General features: G+C 41.2%; 1 protein-coding gene across 23 annotated transcripts in view; it reads right to left on the bottom strand.

The window, feature by feature from the left end:
* LOC101042315 (microtubule actin crosslinking factor 1) overlaps positions 1-20,477 on the bottom strand; it is a 393,287-nt gene that overhangs the window by 120,065 nt on the left and 252,745 nt on the right. For all 23 annotated transcript variants that reach the window (XM_074380572.1, XM_074380574.1, XM_074380570.1 and 20 more), the window contains 9 exons: positions 19,870-20,103; positions 17,630-17,854; positions 13,037-13,555; positions 12,076-12,252; positions 11,673-11,796; positions 9,700-9,908; positions 9,020-9,337; positions 4,029-4,195; positions 1,893-2,049 (listed from right to left, as the gene is read on the bottom strand). In XM_074380572.1, the coding sequence (XP_074236673.1) occupies positions 1,893-2,049; positions 4,029-4,195; positions 9,020-9,337; positions 9,700-9,908; positions 11,673-11,796; positions 12,076-12,252; positions 13,037-13,555; positions 17,630-17,854; positions 19,870-20,103 (2,130 nt within the window). The remainder of the gene's footprint in view (positions 1-1,892; positions 2,050-4,028; positions 4,196-9,019; positions 9,338-9,699; positions 9,909-11,672; positions 11,797-12,075; positions 12,253-13,036; positions 13,556-17,629; positions 17,855-19,869; positions 20,104-20,477) is intronic.

Genomic DNA, 20,477 nt, shown 5'->3' with positions numbered 1-20,477 from the left:
GAGGTCAGGAGTATGAGACCAGACTGGCCAGCATGGGGAAACCCTGTCTCTATTAAAAAAAAAAAAAAAAAAAAAAAAAAAAAAATATTAGCTGGGCATGGTGGCAGGCACCTGTAATCCCAGTAACTCAGGAGGCTGAGGTGGGAAAGTTGCTAGAACCTGGGAGGCAGAGGTTGCAGTAAGCTGAGATTGCGCCACTGCACTCCAGGCTGGGGAATAGAGTGAGACTCCATCTAATAAAAAAAAAAAAAAAAAAAAAAAAGCTGGTCACGGTGGTGCACACCTGTAATCCCAGCACTTTGGGAGGCTGAGGCGGGTGGATCACAAGGTCAGGAGTTCAAGGCCAGCCTGGCCAAGGTGGTGAAACCCCATCTCTACTAAAATAGCTGGGCATCACCGGTGGCACGTGCCTGTAATCCCAGCTACTCAGAAGGCTGACACAGGGAACTGCTTGAACCTGGGGGGCGCGGAGGTTACGGTGAGCCAAGATCATGCTGCTGCACTCCAGCCTGGGAGACAGAGCGAGACTCTGTCTCAAAAAAAAAAAAAACAAAAAAAGAAAAAAAAGAAAGGTACGAGTTTGCCAGATGGACAAGAGGGAACAACATGCATATAAAGATTAAAAAAGAAGGATAAATGAGGAGCCAAAATACTGAGATACAGAAAAATATATAGAATCATAGGCTATATTTTGCATTTATTAAGGAAACTTCATGAGTGTTTGAAATCAAAGATCCAACTACCATAGAAATCCATTATGAAACAATGGCATCTGTTCTGAGACAAAAGTACCACATCATGCTAAGTCCCCAAGATGTGATTTCCCGCCATATCGGTACGATTTTACTCCTTTTAGAACAAGGACACCATTCTAGCACCTTCAGTGCCCTCCTTCATACTGAATATCCCTGACAGTCTACTTAGTTTGCTTTTGACTTTAAGCTGCAGAGTAGCAGCAGAGAAAGGCACAAGCCCTTAACATGTAGCAAGCTCATACTGCCTAACTTCAAACTGACCCTTGGTCAGTGCTTGTCAGTTCTTTAATTAATCACTCTTGATTCCAAAGAGCCACAGTCCCCAAACAGTTGCTTGACTCACAGAGTATTTTACATTTCTGAGGAAAACACAGTGACATCTGTTGGACACCACATGAACAACTACTAAGTTGTTTGGACCTAATGTCTTAGCAAGTGGAAGTATTAGGGATGGTTTTTGGTTTGGTTTTTTTTTTTTTGGACTTGAGGTGCCATGACAAATTTCTTAAAACACTATGGGTACTGTGAAACAAACATGTTGGGAAAGCTCTGTCCTAGGGAATTCCCAACAGTAAATGCTCCTGGCACTTGCTCTGTGAAAGCAATCAAACTCTTCTCTTTCATCTGCTCAAGATAAAGTGTGCTTTACTAAGAAAATAAAAATAAGTGCATGATAGCTAGTTAGAAGCATATTTGGCTTATTTCAACAAAAAGAAGATATAGATTAAAGGTGTAAGCAGAGACTGGATGATTATGGAGCAAAGATGGTACAGAAGGGATTCTGCAGGGAATAAGAGGAAGGTTGGTCCTATCCTTGAAGGTACCTTTCTGATTCTAGCTTTTCCTTCATTAGCTGAAGTAGTACTAGTTCTTCTATCCTCTATTTCCTGAACATATTATCTGGTTACTTACTTAAATATATTTATCTCATTCTCAAACATACAAAGAGAGTGTAAGCTTCTTAAGGACAGTATGGGTAGACTGCTATCACGTGAAGAAAATGGAGGAATTTCTGTTCTGATACAGACTGACAACTTGGATTTCTCATACATTTACCCCACTACAGCTGGAGACCAGTTAATACAGGTATTCAAACCAGTGTCTAGCCCAATTCTTGGAGTCCCTTCGTTCACCTACCTTCAGGTGTTCAATCTGCTTTTTTAACTCCTTAGCACTCATGGAAGTCTCTGTAGGTGGAATACTCCCTTCAGCTTCTTTCAGCCATTTCTGGAAGGTCCTGACCAGCTTCCGGAATTCATCCAACTGTTCCTGGCAAGATGATGCATCTTTCTCTCTGTCAGTGAAGCAGTTTTGTTACTTGCCAGACTAAGTTTTATAAAGTCAACTTGAGCTAAGACTATTTCAATCTGGGACTCTAGACATCAGTTTCCTAACATGGCCTTTCTTTCTCATAATCTTTTCCACAGCAGGTTTGGCTGAACAACCACATATAATGTTGGAGAGTAGCAAACTCAGAAATCTATTGCCCTTGTTTGGACATTTCTTAGGAAAGAGGTCTTCAATCTTACTCTACGCTAAAGTGAAAGTGAGAAACTAAAGAGAGGCTGCTATTTAGGTACTGTGATACAATGGAAAGAATGCAGGCTTTGGATCTCAAGTTCAGCCCTGCTACATTTTAGGTATTTGACTCTTTCAAGGACCAATTCAAGTGCTGACTGCTTTAGCAAGGAAGGTGCCAAAACTGAGGCTCACAGAAGTTAGGTGATTAGTTCTAGATTAATCATGCCAATAAATAAATCAAAAGGCAAGTTTTGGAAATGGCCATGTCTTTCAGACAGATGTCAATCCAGAAATTCTGATTCCTCATACAGTAAAAAGACCCTCAACATAGGGGAAGAAAAACAAAGTTTTCTTGACCTTTGTCCCCATCCTCTCCATTAAATAACCTGCTCCTAATAATGGTTGGTTTGAGCAACTCTTTTCCTCTAGTCACCAAGGCAGTCATCTGCTAAAGCAAGATCTTATTTATGGCTAAACTGAGATAAGTCTTGTTCACGCTCTTAAATCCATGTGAGGCTGTCCAATGGGGAATCATGGCTTTTCAACGGGGACCAAAAATCAGCCAGCCTTTGTCATATATTCCCTTGTTTGCCTTGAATAAAGATCCAGATACTCCTCCAAAATAGCAACTTAAATGTGGTCAAAACAAGCAGGGGGACTAGGCATGGTGGGTGGTTCACACCTGTAATTCTAGCACTTTCGGAGGCCAAGGCAATAGGATTGATGAGGCCAGGCGTTCAAGACTAGCCTGGACAACATAGCAAGACCCTGTATCTAAAAAAAAAAAAAGCCAGGCGCGGTGGCTCAAGCCTGTAATCCCAGCACTTTGGAAGGCCGAGGCGGGTGGATCACGAGGTCAAGAGATTGAGACCATCCTGGTCAACACGGTGAAACCCCGTCTCTACTAAAAATACAAAACATTAGCTGGGCATGGTGGCGCATGCCTGTAATTCCAGCTACTCAGGAGGTTGAGGCAGAAGAATTGCCTGAACCCAGGAGGCGGAGGTTGCAGTGAGCCTGAGTAACAAGAATGAAACTCCGTCTCAAAAAAAAAAAAAAAAAGCCAGGGGCAGTGCCAAAATCACCCTTAATTATGTCTAGGAAGTCTCTCCTAATTTTTCTCTTCTTTCCAAATTCTTCCATAATCTAATTTGCTACCTCAAATTTGTTCCATTGGTCCAAGAGGCCTATGCTTCTGAACATAAAGAGAGCAAACACATCCCTATTTTCCATTAATTAGTATTAGAAAAACCACTAAATGGCTGGGTGCAGTGGCTCACACCTGTAATCCCAGCACCTTGGGAGGATGAGGTGGGTGGATCACCTGAGGTCAGGCATTAAAGACCAGTCTGGCCAACGTGGTCTCTACTGAAAATACAAAAATTAGCTGGACATGGTATCAGGCGCCTGTAATCCCAGCTACTAAGGAGGCAGAGGTAAAATAATTGCTCGAACCCCAGAGACAGAGGTGGCAGTAAGCTGATATGGCGCCACTGCACTCCAGCCTGGGCAACAGAGCGAGACTCTGTCTCAAAAAAAAAAAAAAGAAAGAAAGAAAGAAAGAAAACCCACTAAGCATCAATTAGATTAGGTAGCTCTGCCTAAAAAAAAGGCATTTTCACCCTCCTATGACTCAGTAGCAGAGTTTTAGATGCTATCTTTTTGGTAAAGGAAGAAAGGAGAAAAGATCATTTCACTCCATAGCAAGAAAAAATCATTCCCCAATGCCGACCAATATATGTGATAACTCACCTTTCTTTAACTGTCTTCTGTAGCTCTGTGAAGTCTTTTCTGAGGTTCTGTACCCTCTCCTGATGCTGGGACAGGTCCAGTGCAAAGCCACAAGAGCTCAGTTCAGTGACCAGGTGCTCAAGAGCATCTAGGTTCTCCTGTTGGTCTTCCATTTCCAAATTGAGCTCCTGTCAAGCAAACAAGAAAATGTATTAAATCCTCTAATCCTTATAAATATAATCTAAAAAGAAGGAATAAGAAAAGAGGTATGTTTGCTAGGTCAAATACTAGATCAAAACAATAAATATGTAAGCTTCAAGTCAGGGAAAAGTTTATGCAAAAATTAGCAGGGCATGGTGGCAGGCACCTGTAATTCCCAGCTACTCAGAGGAGGCTGAGGGTAGAATTGCTGGAACCCAAGAGACAGAGGATGCCACTGCCAAGATAGTGACACTGCACTGCAGCCTGGGCAACAGAGTGAGACTCCATCTTGGAAAGGAAGGGAAAGGACAGGACAGGAAAAGAAAAAGGAAAGGACAGGACAGGACAGGACAGGACAGGACAGGACAGGACAGGACAGGAAAGGAAAGGAAAGGAAAGGGGAAAGGAAAGGAAAAAGGAAAGAAAGGAAAAGGGAAAGGGAAAGGGAAAGGGAAAGGAAAGGAAAGGAAAGGAAAGGAAAGGAAAGGAAAGGAAAGGAAAGGAAAGGAAAAAGGAAAAGACCACTAAGAGTTTTGGTCTTGTCACCCAGGCTGGAGAGCAATGGCTCCATCTCGGCTCACTGCAGCCCCCGCCTCCCGGCTCCAAGCTATTCTGCCTCAGCATCTCAAGCAGCTGGGATTAAACAGGCTCCTGCCACCATGCCATGCTCAGCTAATGTTTTTTTTAAATTAAAAAGTCCTATTAAAATAAATCTGATAAATATGTAGGACATCTTCAATCCACTGAAGAGTGGCTAGGAATTACAACATAGTCTTGTCTCCTTTAAACAAATGTTCAAAGACTTGGGAGGTACCATGATAGGATGCAAAGAAAGAAAGTTTCAGGAGTCAAATAGACCTGAAATTCAACCACAGTTTACCACTTAACTAACTTGTGCTATTAAGCTACTAAACTACTCTAAGCTCCCATGGTCTCTTCTGTAAAATGGGGATAAACACACCAACTCCACTATTATTTAATATTGTACTTAAGATATCAGCCAGGCACAGTGGCTCATGCCTATAATCCCAGCACTTTTGGAGGCCAAGGTGGGTGGATCACTTAAGCCCAGAAGTTCAAGGCCAGCATAGGCAACATGGTGAAACTCCATCTCTATTTAAAACAAAAATGTAATTTAATTAAAAAAAAAAAAAAAAGGCAATGCAATAAGAGAAAAGTCTGTGGAATAAGAATTGAAAAAGAAAAGATAAAATTATATTTGTAGATTACATGAAAGTATATTTGTAAGGCTGTGCAAAGTGGCTCACGCCTGCAATCCCAGCATTTTGGAAGGCCAAGGCAGGCAGATCACTAGTGGTTAGGAGTTCATGATCAGCCTGGCCAACATGGTGAAACCCCGTCTCTACTAAAAATACAAAAATTAGCCAGAATTGGTGGCACACACCTGTAGTCCCAGCTACTCGGGAGGCTGAGGCAGAAGAATAGCTTGAACTCAGGAGGAGGAGGTTGCAGTGAGCTGAGATTGCACCACTGCACTCCAGGCTGGGTGACAGAATGAGACTCCATCTTAAAAAAAAAAAAAAAAAAGCCAGGCATGGTGGCTTATTCCTGCAATCCTAGTACTTTGGGAGGCCAAGGCAGGAGGATCACTTGAGGTCAGGAGTTTACGATCAGCCTGATGAATGTGGTGAAACCCAGTCTCTACTAAAAATACAAAAATTAGCCAGGTGTGGTGGTATGCACCTGCAGCCCCAGTTACTCAGGAGGCTGAGGCAAGAGAGTCACTGGGGCCCAGGACGAAGAGTTGCAGTGAGCTGTGATCACATCACTGCACTCCAGCCTCAGCGACAGAGCAAAACTATGTCTCAAAAAAAAATCCCATTTGCTTTTTTCCTCCTCAGACTATTACCCTTCCTCACTAAGTTCTTCCTGTTATTTTTTCAATTTGTCAGAGGAATGAGTATACAGATAGCAAGATGTTTGGGGATGGGAGAGCAACTGTCCTCTCCTCCTGGATGTTTCTTGTGAAAATACAGAGTGGCCAGCCTGACAACTTAGTGAAACACCCCATCTCTACTATAAATACAAAAATCATCCAGGTGTGGTGGCAGGCCTCTGTAATCCCAGCTACTTGGGAGGCTGAGGCAGGAGAGTCGCTTGAACCTGGGAGGCGGAGGTTGCAGTGAGCCAAGATCACACCACTGCATCCCGGCCTGGGTGACAGAACAAGACCCCATCTAAAAAAAAAAAAAAAAAAAAAAAATCCAGAAATAGACTCAAAGACATAATGAAAATTGTGTACATGATGAAGACTGCTTCTTAAATCTGGAGAAAAGATGCAACTTTCCAAATAAATGATTCAGTATACAGGTTGGACATTACCTGAAATGCTTGGGACCAGAAGCGTATTGATTTCCAGACTCTTCCAGATTTTGGAATATTTGTATTATACTTAGCAGTTGAGCATCCCTAATCTGAAGCTCTGAAATCTGAAGTGCTCCAATGAGTGTTTTCTTTGAGCATGATCTCTCACTGTCATGTCAGCTCTCAAAAAGTTTCAGATTTTGGATTAGGGACACTCAACTTGTATTATGAACAACTAGACAGACATGATAGAAAAAAATAAACATGATTCATATTTCAGAATAAGCTTAACTTGTTAAAAGATTCAAAGGCAAAAAAATTAAAACAAGTTGTGGTGAGCCAAGATCACACCATTGTACTCCAGCGTGGGCAACAAGAATGAAACCCCATCTCAAAAAAAAGAAAAGAAAAGAAATCTAATATATAAGCATTCTAAAAAAAAAAAAAAAAAAACCCTGAAATTTGTTACTATGGGAATGGGTGAAAATGAGATGAAAGAGACAGAAAAGACAATGAGAATATATTCTTATTCACTTCCTATACCTTGAGTATAACTTTTTGGATGGTTTAAACTTTTGAGCTATGTTAATGCTTTACATATTTCAAAATAAGTTTAATCAACAAAGTTAGAAAAAATAAAGTCCTAAAGCTGAATACAAATAGAAACAAATCGAATTATATGTGAAATTACAGAAAATGTAATTCAGGTAATTTTTGAACACAGTACACAGTGAGTCATAGGCTAAGGACAAAAACAAATCCAAAAAAATCTTCAGTTTTATTTAGCAGGTTTGTTGTTGGTAAAAATACTAGTGTAACTCTAAAACTGTCTTATATTTATTGTAGAATAAAACCAATAAGTAAATATATTAAAGTTGGTGGGAACTAGGGTTCACCCTAAAACAAAGGAAGATACAAATGTGGAAAGGAGGAAGAATTCTATGGTGTTGAGTTGAAACTAGACTATCAGTATGATTTCATGATATAAAAAACATACACATATATTTCCTAACACTATTAAAAAGAATTTAAAGTAGTGACATTCCAGTAGCTCATCGAGTATCCAGATTTAGTTTCTAAATATCATTCCCCACTAAAAGTAGGACTTCTCAGAGAAATAGTTGATTTCAGATCAGGGACAAGGAAATATCTTATTGTGCCACAAATACCTTAAGTGCCAAAAGTACTCTTATGCTGAAGAAGACTTATCAAAAAGCCACAGGAGACAGCTTGAAGGGGCTCCCATTGACCACATTTGGGAAAATGTTAAGTACCATAAAGAATAATGGTAATAATAGAGAAGCCCATAATGATACCGTCTCTCTTTCATATTTTCATAAAGAGAGGGAAAACAATTAGAAACTGGTAAATCTAGGTGAATTGTATGTTTGTGTTTACTGGACCATTCTTTCTACTTTTCTTTTTTTGTTTTTTGGTTTTTTTTTTTTTTTTTTTTTTTTTTTAGACGGAGTTTCGCTCTTGTTACCCAGGCTGGAGTGCAATGGCGCGATCTCGGCTCACCGCAACCTCCGCCTCCTGGGTTCAGGTAATTCTCCTGCCTCAGCCTCCTGAGTAGCTGGGATTACAGGCATGTGCCACCATGCCCAGCTACTTTTTTTTGTATTTTTAGTAGAGACGGGGTTTCACCATATTGACCAGGACGGTCTCGATCTCTTGACCTCGTGATCCACCCGCCTCGGCCTCCCAAAGTGCTGGGATTACAGGCTTGAGCCACCGCGCCTGGCCTCTTTCTACTTTTCTATAAGTTTGAAATAATTAAAAGCAAATAGGAGAGCAAACCAAACAATGAGATTCCACTTTAATATGGAAAAAGTTAGAAAGTTGGATAAAAAGAAGGCAGCAATGCAGAGACATAGGAATGCTGAGGTACTACAGCTAGGAATGTGAGCTGGTACAGCCATTCTGGAGCTCAAACTGGCCACTACTGAGTCAAATTAAATTAATATATGCATATACTATGACCGGGCAATTCTACTCCAGGGTATACATCTGTAGTAGTTGTTAATACTTTTAACCAAATATTTCTAGCTTTGCACTTTCTACGTATGTGGTGAGATTACACTTCCTCACTCCCTTGAAAGGCATAGGTGGTTTTGTGGAAAGTGCTTTGACTAATGAAATGTGAACAGATATAATATGCCCTTTTCCCACTGAGGCAGTAATGATGAAAGCTTACATTAGGATGAAATCTCTATCAATCTGCATCCCTGAGTGACTATGATGAGCTGAGAGGCCCTGCTGATTTAGGTTGAACATGCAGTAAGAGTGAAAAATAAATCTTGACTGTGTTGGTTAGAAACTGGACAAATGATATCTAGTTTACAGGACCGCTATAATAATTCTCTAGGATAATGAAGGTAAAGTTTCTAGTATACTGACTGACATACTATGTGCTCAGTAAATGCTAGCTCTCTCCCTGCCCTTCTCTCCTCTTTATTCTGCTAACATGGCAGATATATCCTCACCTGGATCTGTTGAAAGAAATGTGCAATATCTTGATCTGGCTGATTTCCAGAGGCCAGCATCCGATTTTTGTCTTCCATGAACCGTTGCAGCTTATCAGAGAGATGTTCAAACATCTCTGCCTGGGGCAGAAGCTTCTTTAGGGAGCTCTCCTTTTCTTGCTGCTGTAGACAGAGTTGCTCAAACCGTTGGCTCACTTCTGCCAGTTTGCCCTGCAGCACTGCTGCTGTGGTACTGTCTGCTGTCTCCATGAAGCGGGTCACCATCTCACGGGTAGCCTCCAAGCTGCTCTTCTGCCGAGCAATGTCCTGCTTCAATTTCTGTCATGAAGAACATGCCTGTCAGCTCCTGGTTTACTTATTCCAGGACATCTGAGCCACAAACTATTAACTATATGCTATCTTGCAGCGGCGGGGGGGAAAAGGGGCTGCAACTGAACCTTCAGAACACCACACATCTCATTCCCTTAGTTCTCTACCCCTTCTACCATATAATTTTGCTATCACCACTTTCATTTCAGTTTAGCTGGGTAGAAATACCCGACATGGATTAGTAATAATTTCTGAACCTTATCAGAAAATTCACAGGTGTTAAATTCTCCTTTGTTACTTTTTCAACATCATGTAATGATGGCACATGGCAAACATACCCTCTCTGCTAGCTCTTGGGACATAGGTCTTACCATATTTGTGGCTAGGGCTTCCTGGATGACTCCTGATGAGAGTGATGACACCTGGTTCCCTTCCAGGTTTTGTTCAACTTTCCCAATAGACTGTAATAGGGTCTCCAAGCTTTCCTGGACACTCTGAGATTGGGCAATTGCTTTCTGCAGCAGAGCAGATCGCTCAGCCAGGCTATAAGAGAGGCTTTGGAAGTGGCTGAATATGGAATCTGAAAAAACAGGCCATGAAAAGAAGGAGCGAAGACAATTTTTGCATTATGCTTTTAAAGACTGTATTTAAATTGCACATTTGAAATCTTTTTTATTTATTATTATTATTATGGAGATGTGGTCTCACCATGTTGCCCAGGCTGACCTTGAACTCCTGGCCTCAAGAAATTTTCCTACCTCATCCTCCCAAAGTGCCTGGATTACAGGTATGAGTCACCATGCCCAGTCCTACAGTGGACACAGTAACTGTAATAATAATTGACATTAAGGCCAATAGAAGGAATAAGCTTGAAATGCATTAGTATTAGAGCCAAATTCAATAAGCATTAGTTATTTGCCACATACAAAGAACTAGAAATTGTACTAGATGCTGAGGACTAAACACAGTTAAGTATCTTATCTGATATCTACAACTTAAGACTCTAAAGCAGAGCATAGGCAGAGGAAGATGCGTCACAATTAATGGTAAAAATAAAATCTTGGCGAGGCGCAGTGGCTCACACCTGCAATACCAGCACTTTGGGAGGCCGAGGCAGGCAAATCAAGAGGTCAGGAGTTTGAGAACAGCCTGCTCAACATAGCAAAACCCCATCTCTACTAAAAATACAAAAAATTAGCTGAGCATGGTAGGAGCCTGTATTCTCAGCTACTTGGGAGGCTGAGGCAGGAGAATTACTTGAATCCAGGAGGTGGCGGTGGCAGTGAGCTGAGATTGCGCCACTGTTCTCCAGCCTGGTTGATAGAATGAGACTCCATCTCAAAAAATAAAAATAAATCTTAAGTGCTATATTAATACTAGGAGTACTGTACTACTGTCCTTAAGAAGCGCAGAAGGAAGAATAATTATTTTTTGTTTCTTTTGAGGAGTGGAATGGCTAAGTCAAGCTATTTAACATATGCATTATCTTACATATCACTTTTTTTTGTGGTAAAACCACTTAAAATATACTCTTGCGGCTGGGTGCAGTGGCTCACGCCTGTAATCCCAGCACTCTGAGAGGCTGAGACAGGTGGATCACCTGAAGTCAGGATTTCGAGACAAGCCTGACCAACATGGTGAAACACCATCTCTACTAAAAATACAAAATTAGCCAGGCATGGTGGTGCATGCCTGTAATCCTGGCTACTTGGGAGGCTGAGTCAGGAGAATCACTTGAACCAGGAGGTAGAGGTTGCAGTGAGCCAAGATCACGCCATTGCACTCCAGCCTGGGCAAGAAGAGCAAAACTCCATTTAAAAAAAAATAATAATTATACTCTCACTCTCACTCTCTCTCTCTCTCTCTCACACACAGCAATCTCTTTCTCTCTCTCTCTCTCTCAGCAATTCTCAAGTATATGATTTATTGTTCATAACTATATTCACCATGATATACTCTTGGCTACATCTTGAAGCATGAGCAAGATTTCACCATGCTTGGTAAGCATTCATTAAATTTTAGCAACTGAGCAATAGGAAAAACTTCAGGGGTAATACAATGCAGAAGTAAGTGGTTTACTTGGGAAAGAAAAGAAGTAGGTGTGGCCAGAAGATAGATGCCTGGGGAAAAGGGACTGAAGCCAGACTGTGAAGGTCCTTCAGTGATACAAGAATAAAGTTCATTAAAGGATAAGCTCTTTGATGACAGTATATGTGTATTCATGTTTATATTCTCAGCCTCTAGCCTTGGATCACAGATATTTGTACAACACAATGTGACATATTGCAGAACAGAGGTACATACTAGGAATTAAGGGAGTACTATTACTGTTGCTGCTCTATACCTGTAGTTTCTTGAACATGCTTGTGGTCTGGGGCTGGCTCCCCTTCAATTTCCATTATGTCATGGGCTACTTTTTGGAGTTTTTCTACAGGTACTTGGTGCTCAGCTAATTCCTCCTGTAACTGCTGCTTGTCCATAAAAAGAAAGAAAGAAAGAAAGAAAAACATCTGAATGAGTAATCAAAGCTGATTCTAGGAATCTAGAGCTACTAAGTAGCTTTACAAAATAATTCTAAGTTTACTGATAGCCATAGATATTAGAAGCAAGTGTTTAGGACTCAGATCTCATCCAAGGCATCTCAACCACTGCCTTTATTTTGTGTAAGCATTTGCTTTACTTTGGGATACTTTAGGCCATGCAATGCAAGGTTTTGACACCGCAACACAGCCTGTGTCCTGATTTACCTTTGTTGTTGCAAGCTGCTGTTGCAGAACTCCAGGGTCAGAGGCAACAGTATCTGAGAGGAGCTTCTCCACATTGGCCTCGCAGGTCTGCATCCAGGCCTGCAGGTTGTCAGCAATGTTTTGGAACTGATGATACTGGCCCAACAGCATATTCAGGTGAGATCCTAATCGTGTACACTGTATCAGAGAAGCAAAGTTAAGCCAACTTAAGCAAGGTCAGGCCAAAGACAGTAGCTGGCCAAAGAAGAGGCCTGACTTTGTTATAGAAAATATACCGTAACTTCAGATAAGGGTGGTTCCAGAACTTATGAATAGATGGGTGGCAATAATCTATAAGTGTGGGTCCCCATTGTTTGTTCCATACTATTCACCTCAACCTTCTTATATATTCAGAAAATTTAATGAGATGTATGACAAGCCACCAAAGAAATGAACATCAGGTTACAAACAAAGGTAGGGGTTAAGAGGTGCAAAAACTGTTCTTTTGTGGGGATTAGAAGTGTTGGCAAGAAGGCATAAGACAGGTAAAAGGAACTGACTGGATTCTAAACTTTAGAAGAAAGAGGGAATTCTTTAGATAGGAAGAAAGATAAGATTATCCTAGGCGCTTTGTCCAGAAATAAAGACTGTGCAATTGGTTTAACTTTCTTCTACGTGCTATGTCTCTTGGGAGCCCAAGTCTGCTGGTCAGGATACAGGAAGGTAAACACTTCCACCTTCACCATCAGTGTGAAATATACTAGTGCTAGGTATTAGGTATTAGCTAGCTATCAGGTATTATGCCAAAGGCCTATGTATGCTACATTTTTTGCATTGTTTGTGAACACCCTCTGCCTGTGGTCCATGTATAAATCAGCTCTCCCACTGGCCTGGGGTTCTTATTCTGAGCCCCAGAAACCACCCACATCATGTGAAGGCTGCCATGATTGTTTCACCATGGATGCCAAGAACTGCCCCTTACCTTTGAGTGGAGAGCAGTGTATCTTTCTGTTGCATCCTGCAACTTGTCCCTTACTAATTTTCCAACTTCTGATGGTTCTTTGCCTTCCTTGAAACTGTTTTCCGTGTCCAAGACTTTCTGTCCTGAGATAGTCACAAATCTCAAGTCTCCTTTGTGGGAAATGACATCCTCTGAGAAGCTTCCTTGCCGTTTTAGCAGGGAGGGAAGGGCCTCAGGGCTGCTGCCTCCCTTATGCATGTTCTCTAGCTCTTTCTCAGATCGTTCCAACCAGCTTTCAAACTCCCTATGATCCTGCAGAAACTTCTGCAACTCATCCTGAAGTGTCTGCATCCACTTTAGTTCTGCCTCTGATTGGGTCAGGGAAGTAGAGTATTGCTCCTTTAGCTCTCCCAGCTTCTCTTGCAGCATCTGTTGTTCCTCAGGTGTGAGATTGTGGCCATGCTGGTCCAGAAAGGCTTGAGCTGACTGGGTGGCCAGAATGAAATTTTGCTGCTGGGACAGCAATTCTTGGTGACGGGCCTGGTAAAAAAAAAAAAAAAAAGCCCTCAAACAAAGGACAATCAGTAGGGAATCCACAATACTTTGGGGTATACAAGACTGGACTTCATACTCCGTGTGAGGTCTGCTCTCATTAAGCCTTGATCTTTCCACCCACATTGCTGTCAAGTCATATACCTCTCTGTTTTGTTCCATCTGACATTTTTCCCTGTTAACTTCATTTTATTTGGTTCAGCCCCTTGTTTTAGGCATAGCCCTTTAATTTAGATGCTGATTCTTAAACTGTACTTAGAATCTTTAAGGATCCTTCTACCTATAAGCTAGAAGTAGGGAGAGGTCTCTATCTCTATTCAAGAGATCACTTTTCCAGCTGCTCAGAAATCACCAATATCATCTACTCTCTAAACAGTATTCCATATGCTAATCCCCTTTGAACTGACATGTATAGGACTTTATGGTTTTCAAAGAGATTTTACATGTATTATCTCATTTGCTTTGTGGCACAACCTATAATGTAGGTAGACAATATGATACCATATTAAAAAAAGTGAATACGAAAAAGACGTTATATGTCTTGACTAAGGTCATGCAGTTTGTTAAGGAATAGAATTGTGACTCAAATCTGACTCTCTAACCAGGAGCAGTGGCTCATGCCTATAATCTCAGCACTTTGGGAGGCCAAGGTGGGTGGATGACCTGAGGTCGGGAGTTTGAGACCAGCCTGACCAACATGGAGAAACTCTGTCTCTAGTAAAAATATAAAATTAGCCAGGCATGGTGGCACATGTCTGTAATCCCAGCTACTCAGGAGGCTGAGGCAAGAGAATTGCTTGAACCCAGGAGGTGGAGGTTGCAATGAACTGAGATCGTGCCACTGCACTCCAGCCTGTGTAACAAGAGCAAAACTCCGTCTCAATAAAAAAACAAAAAACCTGACTTTCTTCACTAAACTGTACAAATGGACAACTAATAATCATCTACATTAGTGGAAGGGTGGCTGAATACATCATATAATGGCAATATAAAAACAAAGTTCTTAGCTGTGAAATATGTCACTCATGTGTCCATGAAGACTGTCCCTACTAGGAAAGACTTGGAAAATTAATTAATTCAATAAATAGAGAGTAAACTGTATTTCTGGGTAACATAAATAATTTGTACTTTGCATTTGTATGTACTTTGTCTATACATAGACTGTTTTTTATTCCAATGGAATATGACTTCTTTGAGGAGAGTTTTAAGTTTTTGTTTTGAAACGTAAGATGTTCTTCCTGAGTCTAGAAGACAGTGGGAGTTGTCAGTATTCGTGACTACCTATACTGTTTATGCAATTACCTAGAGAAGGACTACAGAATATTGTCTAGTTTTAGCCTGTATCAACAGCAACCTGATAGCCTCAGCCTCCCACATTATTTCAAGAAAACTGGAGTGGCTAGAAGGCTGATACAGGAGTATCACTGAAGCTAGGTGTTTTGAGACCAGCCTGAGTAACACAGCAAGATCCTGTCTATTAAAAAAAAAAATTAACCGGTTATGGTGGGTGTACACCTGTAGTCCTAGCTACTGGAGAGGATTACTGGAGCCCAGGACTTGGAAAGTTACAGTGAGCTATGATTGTCCCATTGCACTTCAGCCTGGGTGGCAAAGTGAGGCCTCATCTCTTTAAAAAAGAAGAAAAAGGCCGGGCACGGTGGCTTACGTCTATAATCCCAGCACTTTGGGAGGCCAAGGTGGGTGGATCACGAGGTCAAGAGATCAAGACCATCCTGGCCAACATGGTGAAACCCCGTCTCTACTAAAAATACAAAAAAATTAGCTGGGCATAGTGGCGTGCGCCTGTAGTCCCAGCTACTCAGGAGGCTGAGGCAGGAGAACTGCTTGAACCCGGGAGGTGGAGGTTGCAGTGAGCCAAGGTCACGCCACTGCACTCCAGCCTGGCGCCTGGTGACGAATAAGACTCTGTCTCAAAAAAAAGGAAGGAAAAAAGAAAGCCGGAATGACAAATATATCTTGCTCACTTAGACAGTGAAGGCGGGACAATACTACAATCACTCAGGTGTCCTCCATTTTCACCTTCTAATCCATACACCTATAAGTAAGGCAATTTCCTTCCTGGAATGGAGATGTCACTTGGTTAGGCTGACTGCTGCCAGTGTCAGAAGGCAAAAGGTGTCAGAAGACATCCTATGACAGCAGAATCATTTTTGCTCTGTCCTCCATAAGACTACCAGGGCTTTGGGGGACACATTATAATGGACCTTCAAAAAGCATAATGTAAGAGGCAGAAATCCTATTAATACAAAATATGACAATGGTCCACACAGGCCACTGAACACAAGTATTCCAGGTAAGCCAATGTTCTTGCTACAAAGGTGCTACTACTAAAATATATAATCCATGTGTTGTAAGCATCCTAAACATGTAATCTTTCAATCACTCAAGAGAATGTGCCTGTATATGCCAGTTGATGCCCTTGAAGATGGTTTAACGGGTTGGCTCACTGGCCTATTTCTAATTCCTGGCATATGGCAGGTATTCAGTATCGCTAAATGAAGAAATGAATGAGTAGAAATAAACAGTAAGAGTGACTTCTGCTTTTTTGTTTTGTTTTGTTTTGTTACAGAATAGGGAGCCTTAAGAAACAGTGTGTGCTTTCAAGCCTAACATCTAGAGGGAAATGCAGAAAAGAAAACAATATAGAATGAGAAATGATACAACGTAGGAAAGGGTATAAGAGGAGCATATAGGGTGGGCACCTGTAATCCCAGCACTTTGGGAGGTGAGCAGATCATCTGAGGTCAGGAGTTTGAGACCAGCCTGGCCAACATAGTTAGTTGGGAGGCTGAGGAATGAGAATCACTTGACCCCAGGAGATGGAGGTTGCAGTGAGCCAAGATCACGCCACTGCACTCCAGCCTAGATGACAGAGTGAGACTCTGTCTCAAAAAAAAAAAAAAAGAGCATATGAGGGAGTATATACCCTAAATTTGGTGAGCGGTGGTGAATCAGGGCCTCTTAGAGGAAGAACTCTAAGTTGAGATCTGAAGAATGAGTAAAAATTAACCAATAGCTGGGGTTCTCCCTTACTTTATACACTGAAAAAGCAAGGAAGTTCCAAGAGCATGCAAAGGGTCAGAGGAAAGTGAGAGCACAGTTTAGCTAACAAACTGAAAGGGACCAATATAAGCAAATGCTCAAGTATAAAGGAAGGTGACAGATAAGGCCAAATAAGTAGACTAGATCCCAGTGGGTGGGAGCTGAGAGGAGAGTTAACTATGTAATCTTGAGGGCAACAGGGAACCATAAAAAGGGCTAGGCAAGGATATGGCATTTTAGAAAAACTCCTTGGTAGTAAAGAGAATGGATGGAAGGTAAAATCCAAGAGGACAGAAGACCAGTAGAAGCTACTATAATAATACCAGTGAAAGCAGATAGTGGTCTAAACTACAATATCTCAATAAAGATGAAGAAGTGTAGCTGACTATGAAAGAAATATTATTAGCATGAGATTTGATGACTGATTTGATGTGGAAGAGTGAGAGAATGGAATCTAGGATGAAGTCCAGTTCAGACAATGAAGTAGGAATACAGGAAAGAGAACATTTGATTGTGGGAGGAGTATCATAAGAAATAGGAGTTCCATTTTCATGCTAATGTGCTTGTGGGCCCAAGCTGCAAATAGGCAGATGGATTTATATACTGGTTTGAGGCTCAGGACAGGTATCAGGGCTGGAGGGAAATGTATACACAGAATTCATTAATGCAAATGGCAATTATAGTGTTGTGAGTAGATGAGACTGCCCAAGGAAAGTATATTCTGAAAGATAAAAAGAGGGCCTAGGATATACCTGGAAACATCAGTATTTGAAAAACTTGGCCAGAGGAAAGTAAGAAAGATGGTGAGGACAGAGTAGTATTATGGAAACCAAGAGAAAGTATTTCAAGAAGAGTAGACAACAGTGTCAAAGCTGCTGAGACATCAAAGAGATACAAACTGAGATGTGCTCTCTGGATTTAGGGGCGACGTGATTGTGGTTACTTGCTCAGGGCAGGAGAAATTTCTCTAGCATTGTGAGGATAAGCTAACACCCTCACCTTCATCTTCTCACATTGCTTGTCCAGTTTCTCTGGGGCTTGATTCACCCCCATGTAACCATCAGTGGTATCCAAGGCTCCTTTCTCCAAGCTAGCTCCCGAGAGCTGTTCCATTCCTGTAAGGTTGGTCAGTAGCTGTCCATCAGATGATCCTACTGAAGTTACCCATTCCAGGAGAGCATCTATCTTCTTCTTGTTCTCTGCCAGTTCCTTTGCTGCTTTACTCTGAAAGCCACAGAGGAAGTCTAGTAAGAAGGCTTTATATACTCAATGATACAACCACAGGTTAAGTAAGAGCGAATTTTACGCTAATTCTAAGACTGGGTATAAACAGTTTTTGCATATACAAAAGATAACTATTATCTTTTAAAATATTTTAAAAAAATATTAAAAAATATTTCTACATTCCATTGTATCTTACTGCTTAAAAAAAAAAAAATGGCAGGGCACAGTGGTTCACACCTGTAATCCCAGCACTTTGGGAGGCTGAGGCTGGTGGATCACTTAAGGGTCAGGAGTTTGAGACCAGCCTGATCAACACGGTGAAATCCTCATCTCTACTAAAAATACAAAAAAATTATCTGGGTGTAGTGGTGCATGCCTGTGGTCTAGCTACTCAGAAGGCTGAGGAACAAGAATCGTTTGAACTTGGAGGTGGAGGTTGCAGTAAGCTGAGATCATGCCACTGCACTCCAGCTTGGGTAACAACACTGTGTCAAAAAAACAAAACAAAACAAATCCCAAGATTTAGAAAGATTTTATTAAGAGATCATTTAGTCCTGCCACCCCAGCAAAGCTTCACAGAATCTTTCAGGGTACACAGAAGTGCTGCACTGGCTTGGTAGGGTAAGAAACAGCATAGTCACATTCAATTACCTGGCTGCTCTTTCCTAAAGGAAAGAAAAACTTCTTTCATCCTTTCCTCAACTAAATAGAACATTTAGCTCTTTTTAAATTTTTTCTTTTACCTGAGACTATAGGGAAACATTTAATCCTTCAACTTGCTTCTGAAATTCTATTTACTGGCTCTACAAGTATTTTAATTAATGAAAAAGGTTATGCCAAGTTATATATTCATCTATTTCAAAATTCAGCTTCAGGTAATTTATTTTTCTTTTCCATGTCCTCTACCTTCCTCATTAGTGTCAGCAACCAAGGCTAAACACAGGATTCAAATTCAATCCACCAGTGCTGAGTGGGGTGCAGAAGACTTTGAGATTTTAGCTTCTCTTTGGTTTATCCCAGTGCCACGATTCCCATCATAACTATAAAGGCAGCTTGGGGACAGCTTTTGGCTAAGAATTCATAGATATTTTTCCCTAGTAATCTTAGATCACCAGTCTAGACTCATCTTAAAATACATCATTTGGCTGGGCATGGTAGCTCACACTGTAAATCCCAGCACTTTTGAGAGGCTGAGGCAGGAGGACTACTTGAGGTCAGGAGTTTGAGATCTGCCTGACCTACATGGTGAAAGCCAATTCCTACTAAAAATACAAAAATTAGCCAGGTATGGTGGTATGCACCTGTAGTCCAGTCACTTAGGAGGCTGAGGCACGAGAATCACTTGGGCCCAGGAGGCAGAGGTTGCAGTGAGCTGAGATTGCACTACTGTACTCCAGCCTCAGCAACAGAGCAAAACTATGTATCAAAAAAAAAAAAAAAAAAATATATATATATATATATATATATATATAATTTGCTTTTTTCCTCCTCAGAATATTACCCTTCCTCCCTAAGTTCTGCTATTTTTTCAATTAGTCAGAGGAATGAGTATACAGATAGCAAGATGTTTGGGGATTGGGGGAGCAATATGTACTTTTAACCAACTGTCCTCTCCTCCTGGATGTTTCTTGTAAAAATAAAAGATTCTTGTAAAAATACAGACTAGCCAGCCTGGCCAACTTGGTGAAACCCCATCTCTACTAAAAATACAAAAATGAGCTAGTCGTAGTGATGGGCACCTGTAATCGCAGCTACCTGTAACTGAGAGGCTGGGGCGGGACAATCACTTGAACCTGGTAGGTGGAGGTTGCATTAAGCTGAGATCATGTCACTGCACTCCAGCCTAGGTGACAGAGATTCCGTCTCAAAAAACAAAAAACAGACTAGCTCCTGAAGTAGCTCTTCCTCATGATTCTGTGTGTTCTATAAGACCATTTTCCCTCATTGTCTTTTATTTGTGTCGGTACCAAAATTTTCTTTTTTGAAAAATATCAAGTGTCATAGCAGTCTATTACCTTTTCAGTCTCCTGCTGTAAGGCTGAGGTCACTGCTTCCTCCAGCTCCTTCTGGGCCACCCGTGTCTGTTCCTGGAGAGCCTCATATTGCTCCTTAGCCTGACAAAGCTTTTCCCGAAGAGCTGTCAACTCACGTGGGCTCAGCTTGGTCTGGTTCTCTTCCATGAACCCCTCAATGTCCTTGACAACAGTGGCAAATGAGGTGACATGATTCTGAATGTCATCCTGTAAATCCTTAACACAAGAAAATAGGAATGGTAGAGCCTTCAACTTTAGTGCTTCTAAGTCCTCTAATGGTATAAAGATGGAATGGCTAGGATGACAGATAGTCCTGTATATAGTCCCTGACAACAATTTGCTTCAGGTTTAGGCTTAAATCAATGCAAACAAATTTTATTTTATTTTCTAAGCAAATATTTAGTGAAGCCAAAAAAGAAGACTGTCCATAAACTTTAGTATGAGAAGTGTTTTCATTTTGTAATGCGTTATCCTCAAAGAGATCATTCTTTCAAAAAAGAGCAGTTGACAACACAATTTTAGCAGAGTGGAGGCCTGATGGGCCGTTATACTCTCTTGAGAGTCACTCCTTATCTTTAATGTGGCCTATG

The sequence above is a fragment of the Saimiri boliviensis genome, chromosome 11 (assembly GCF_048565385.1).
Source record: "Saimiri boliviensis isolate mSaiBol1 chromosome 11, mSaiBol1.pri, whole genome shotgun sequence".
Taxonomy (NCBI): domain Eukaryota; kingdom Metazoa; phylum Chordata; class Mammalia; order Primates; family Cebidae; genus Saimiri; species Saimiri boliviensis.
Note: the sequence above shows the minus strand (reverse complement) of the source record. Positions and strands in the feature narration are given on the sequence as shown.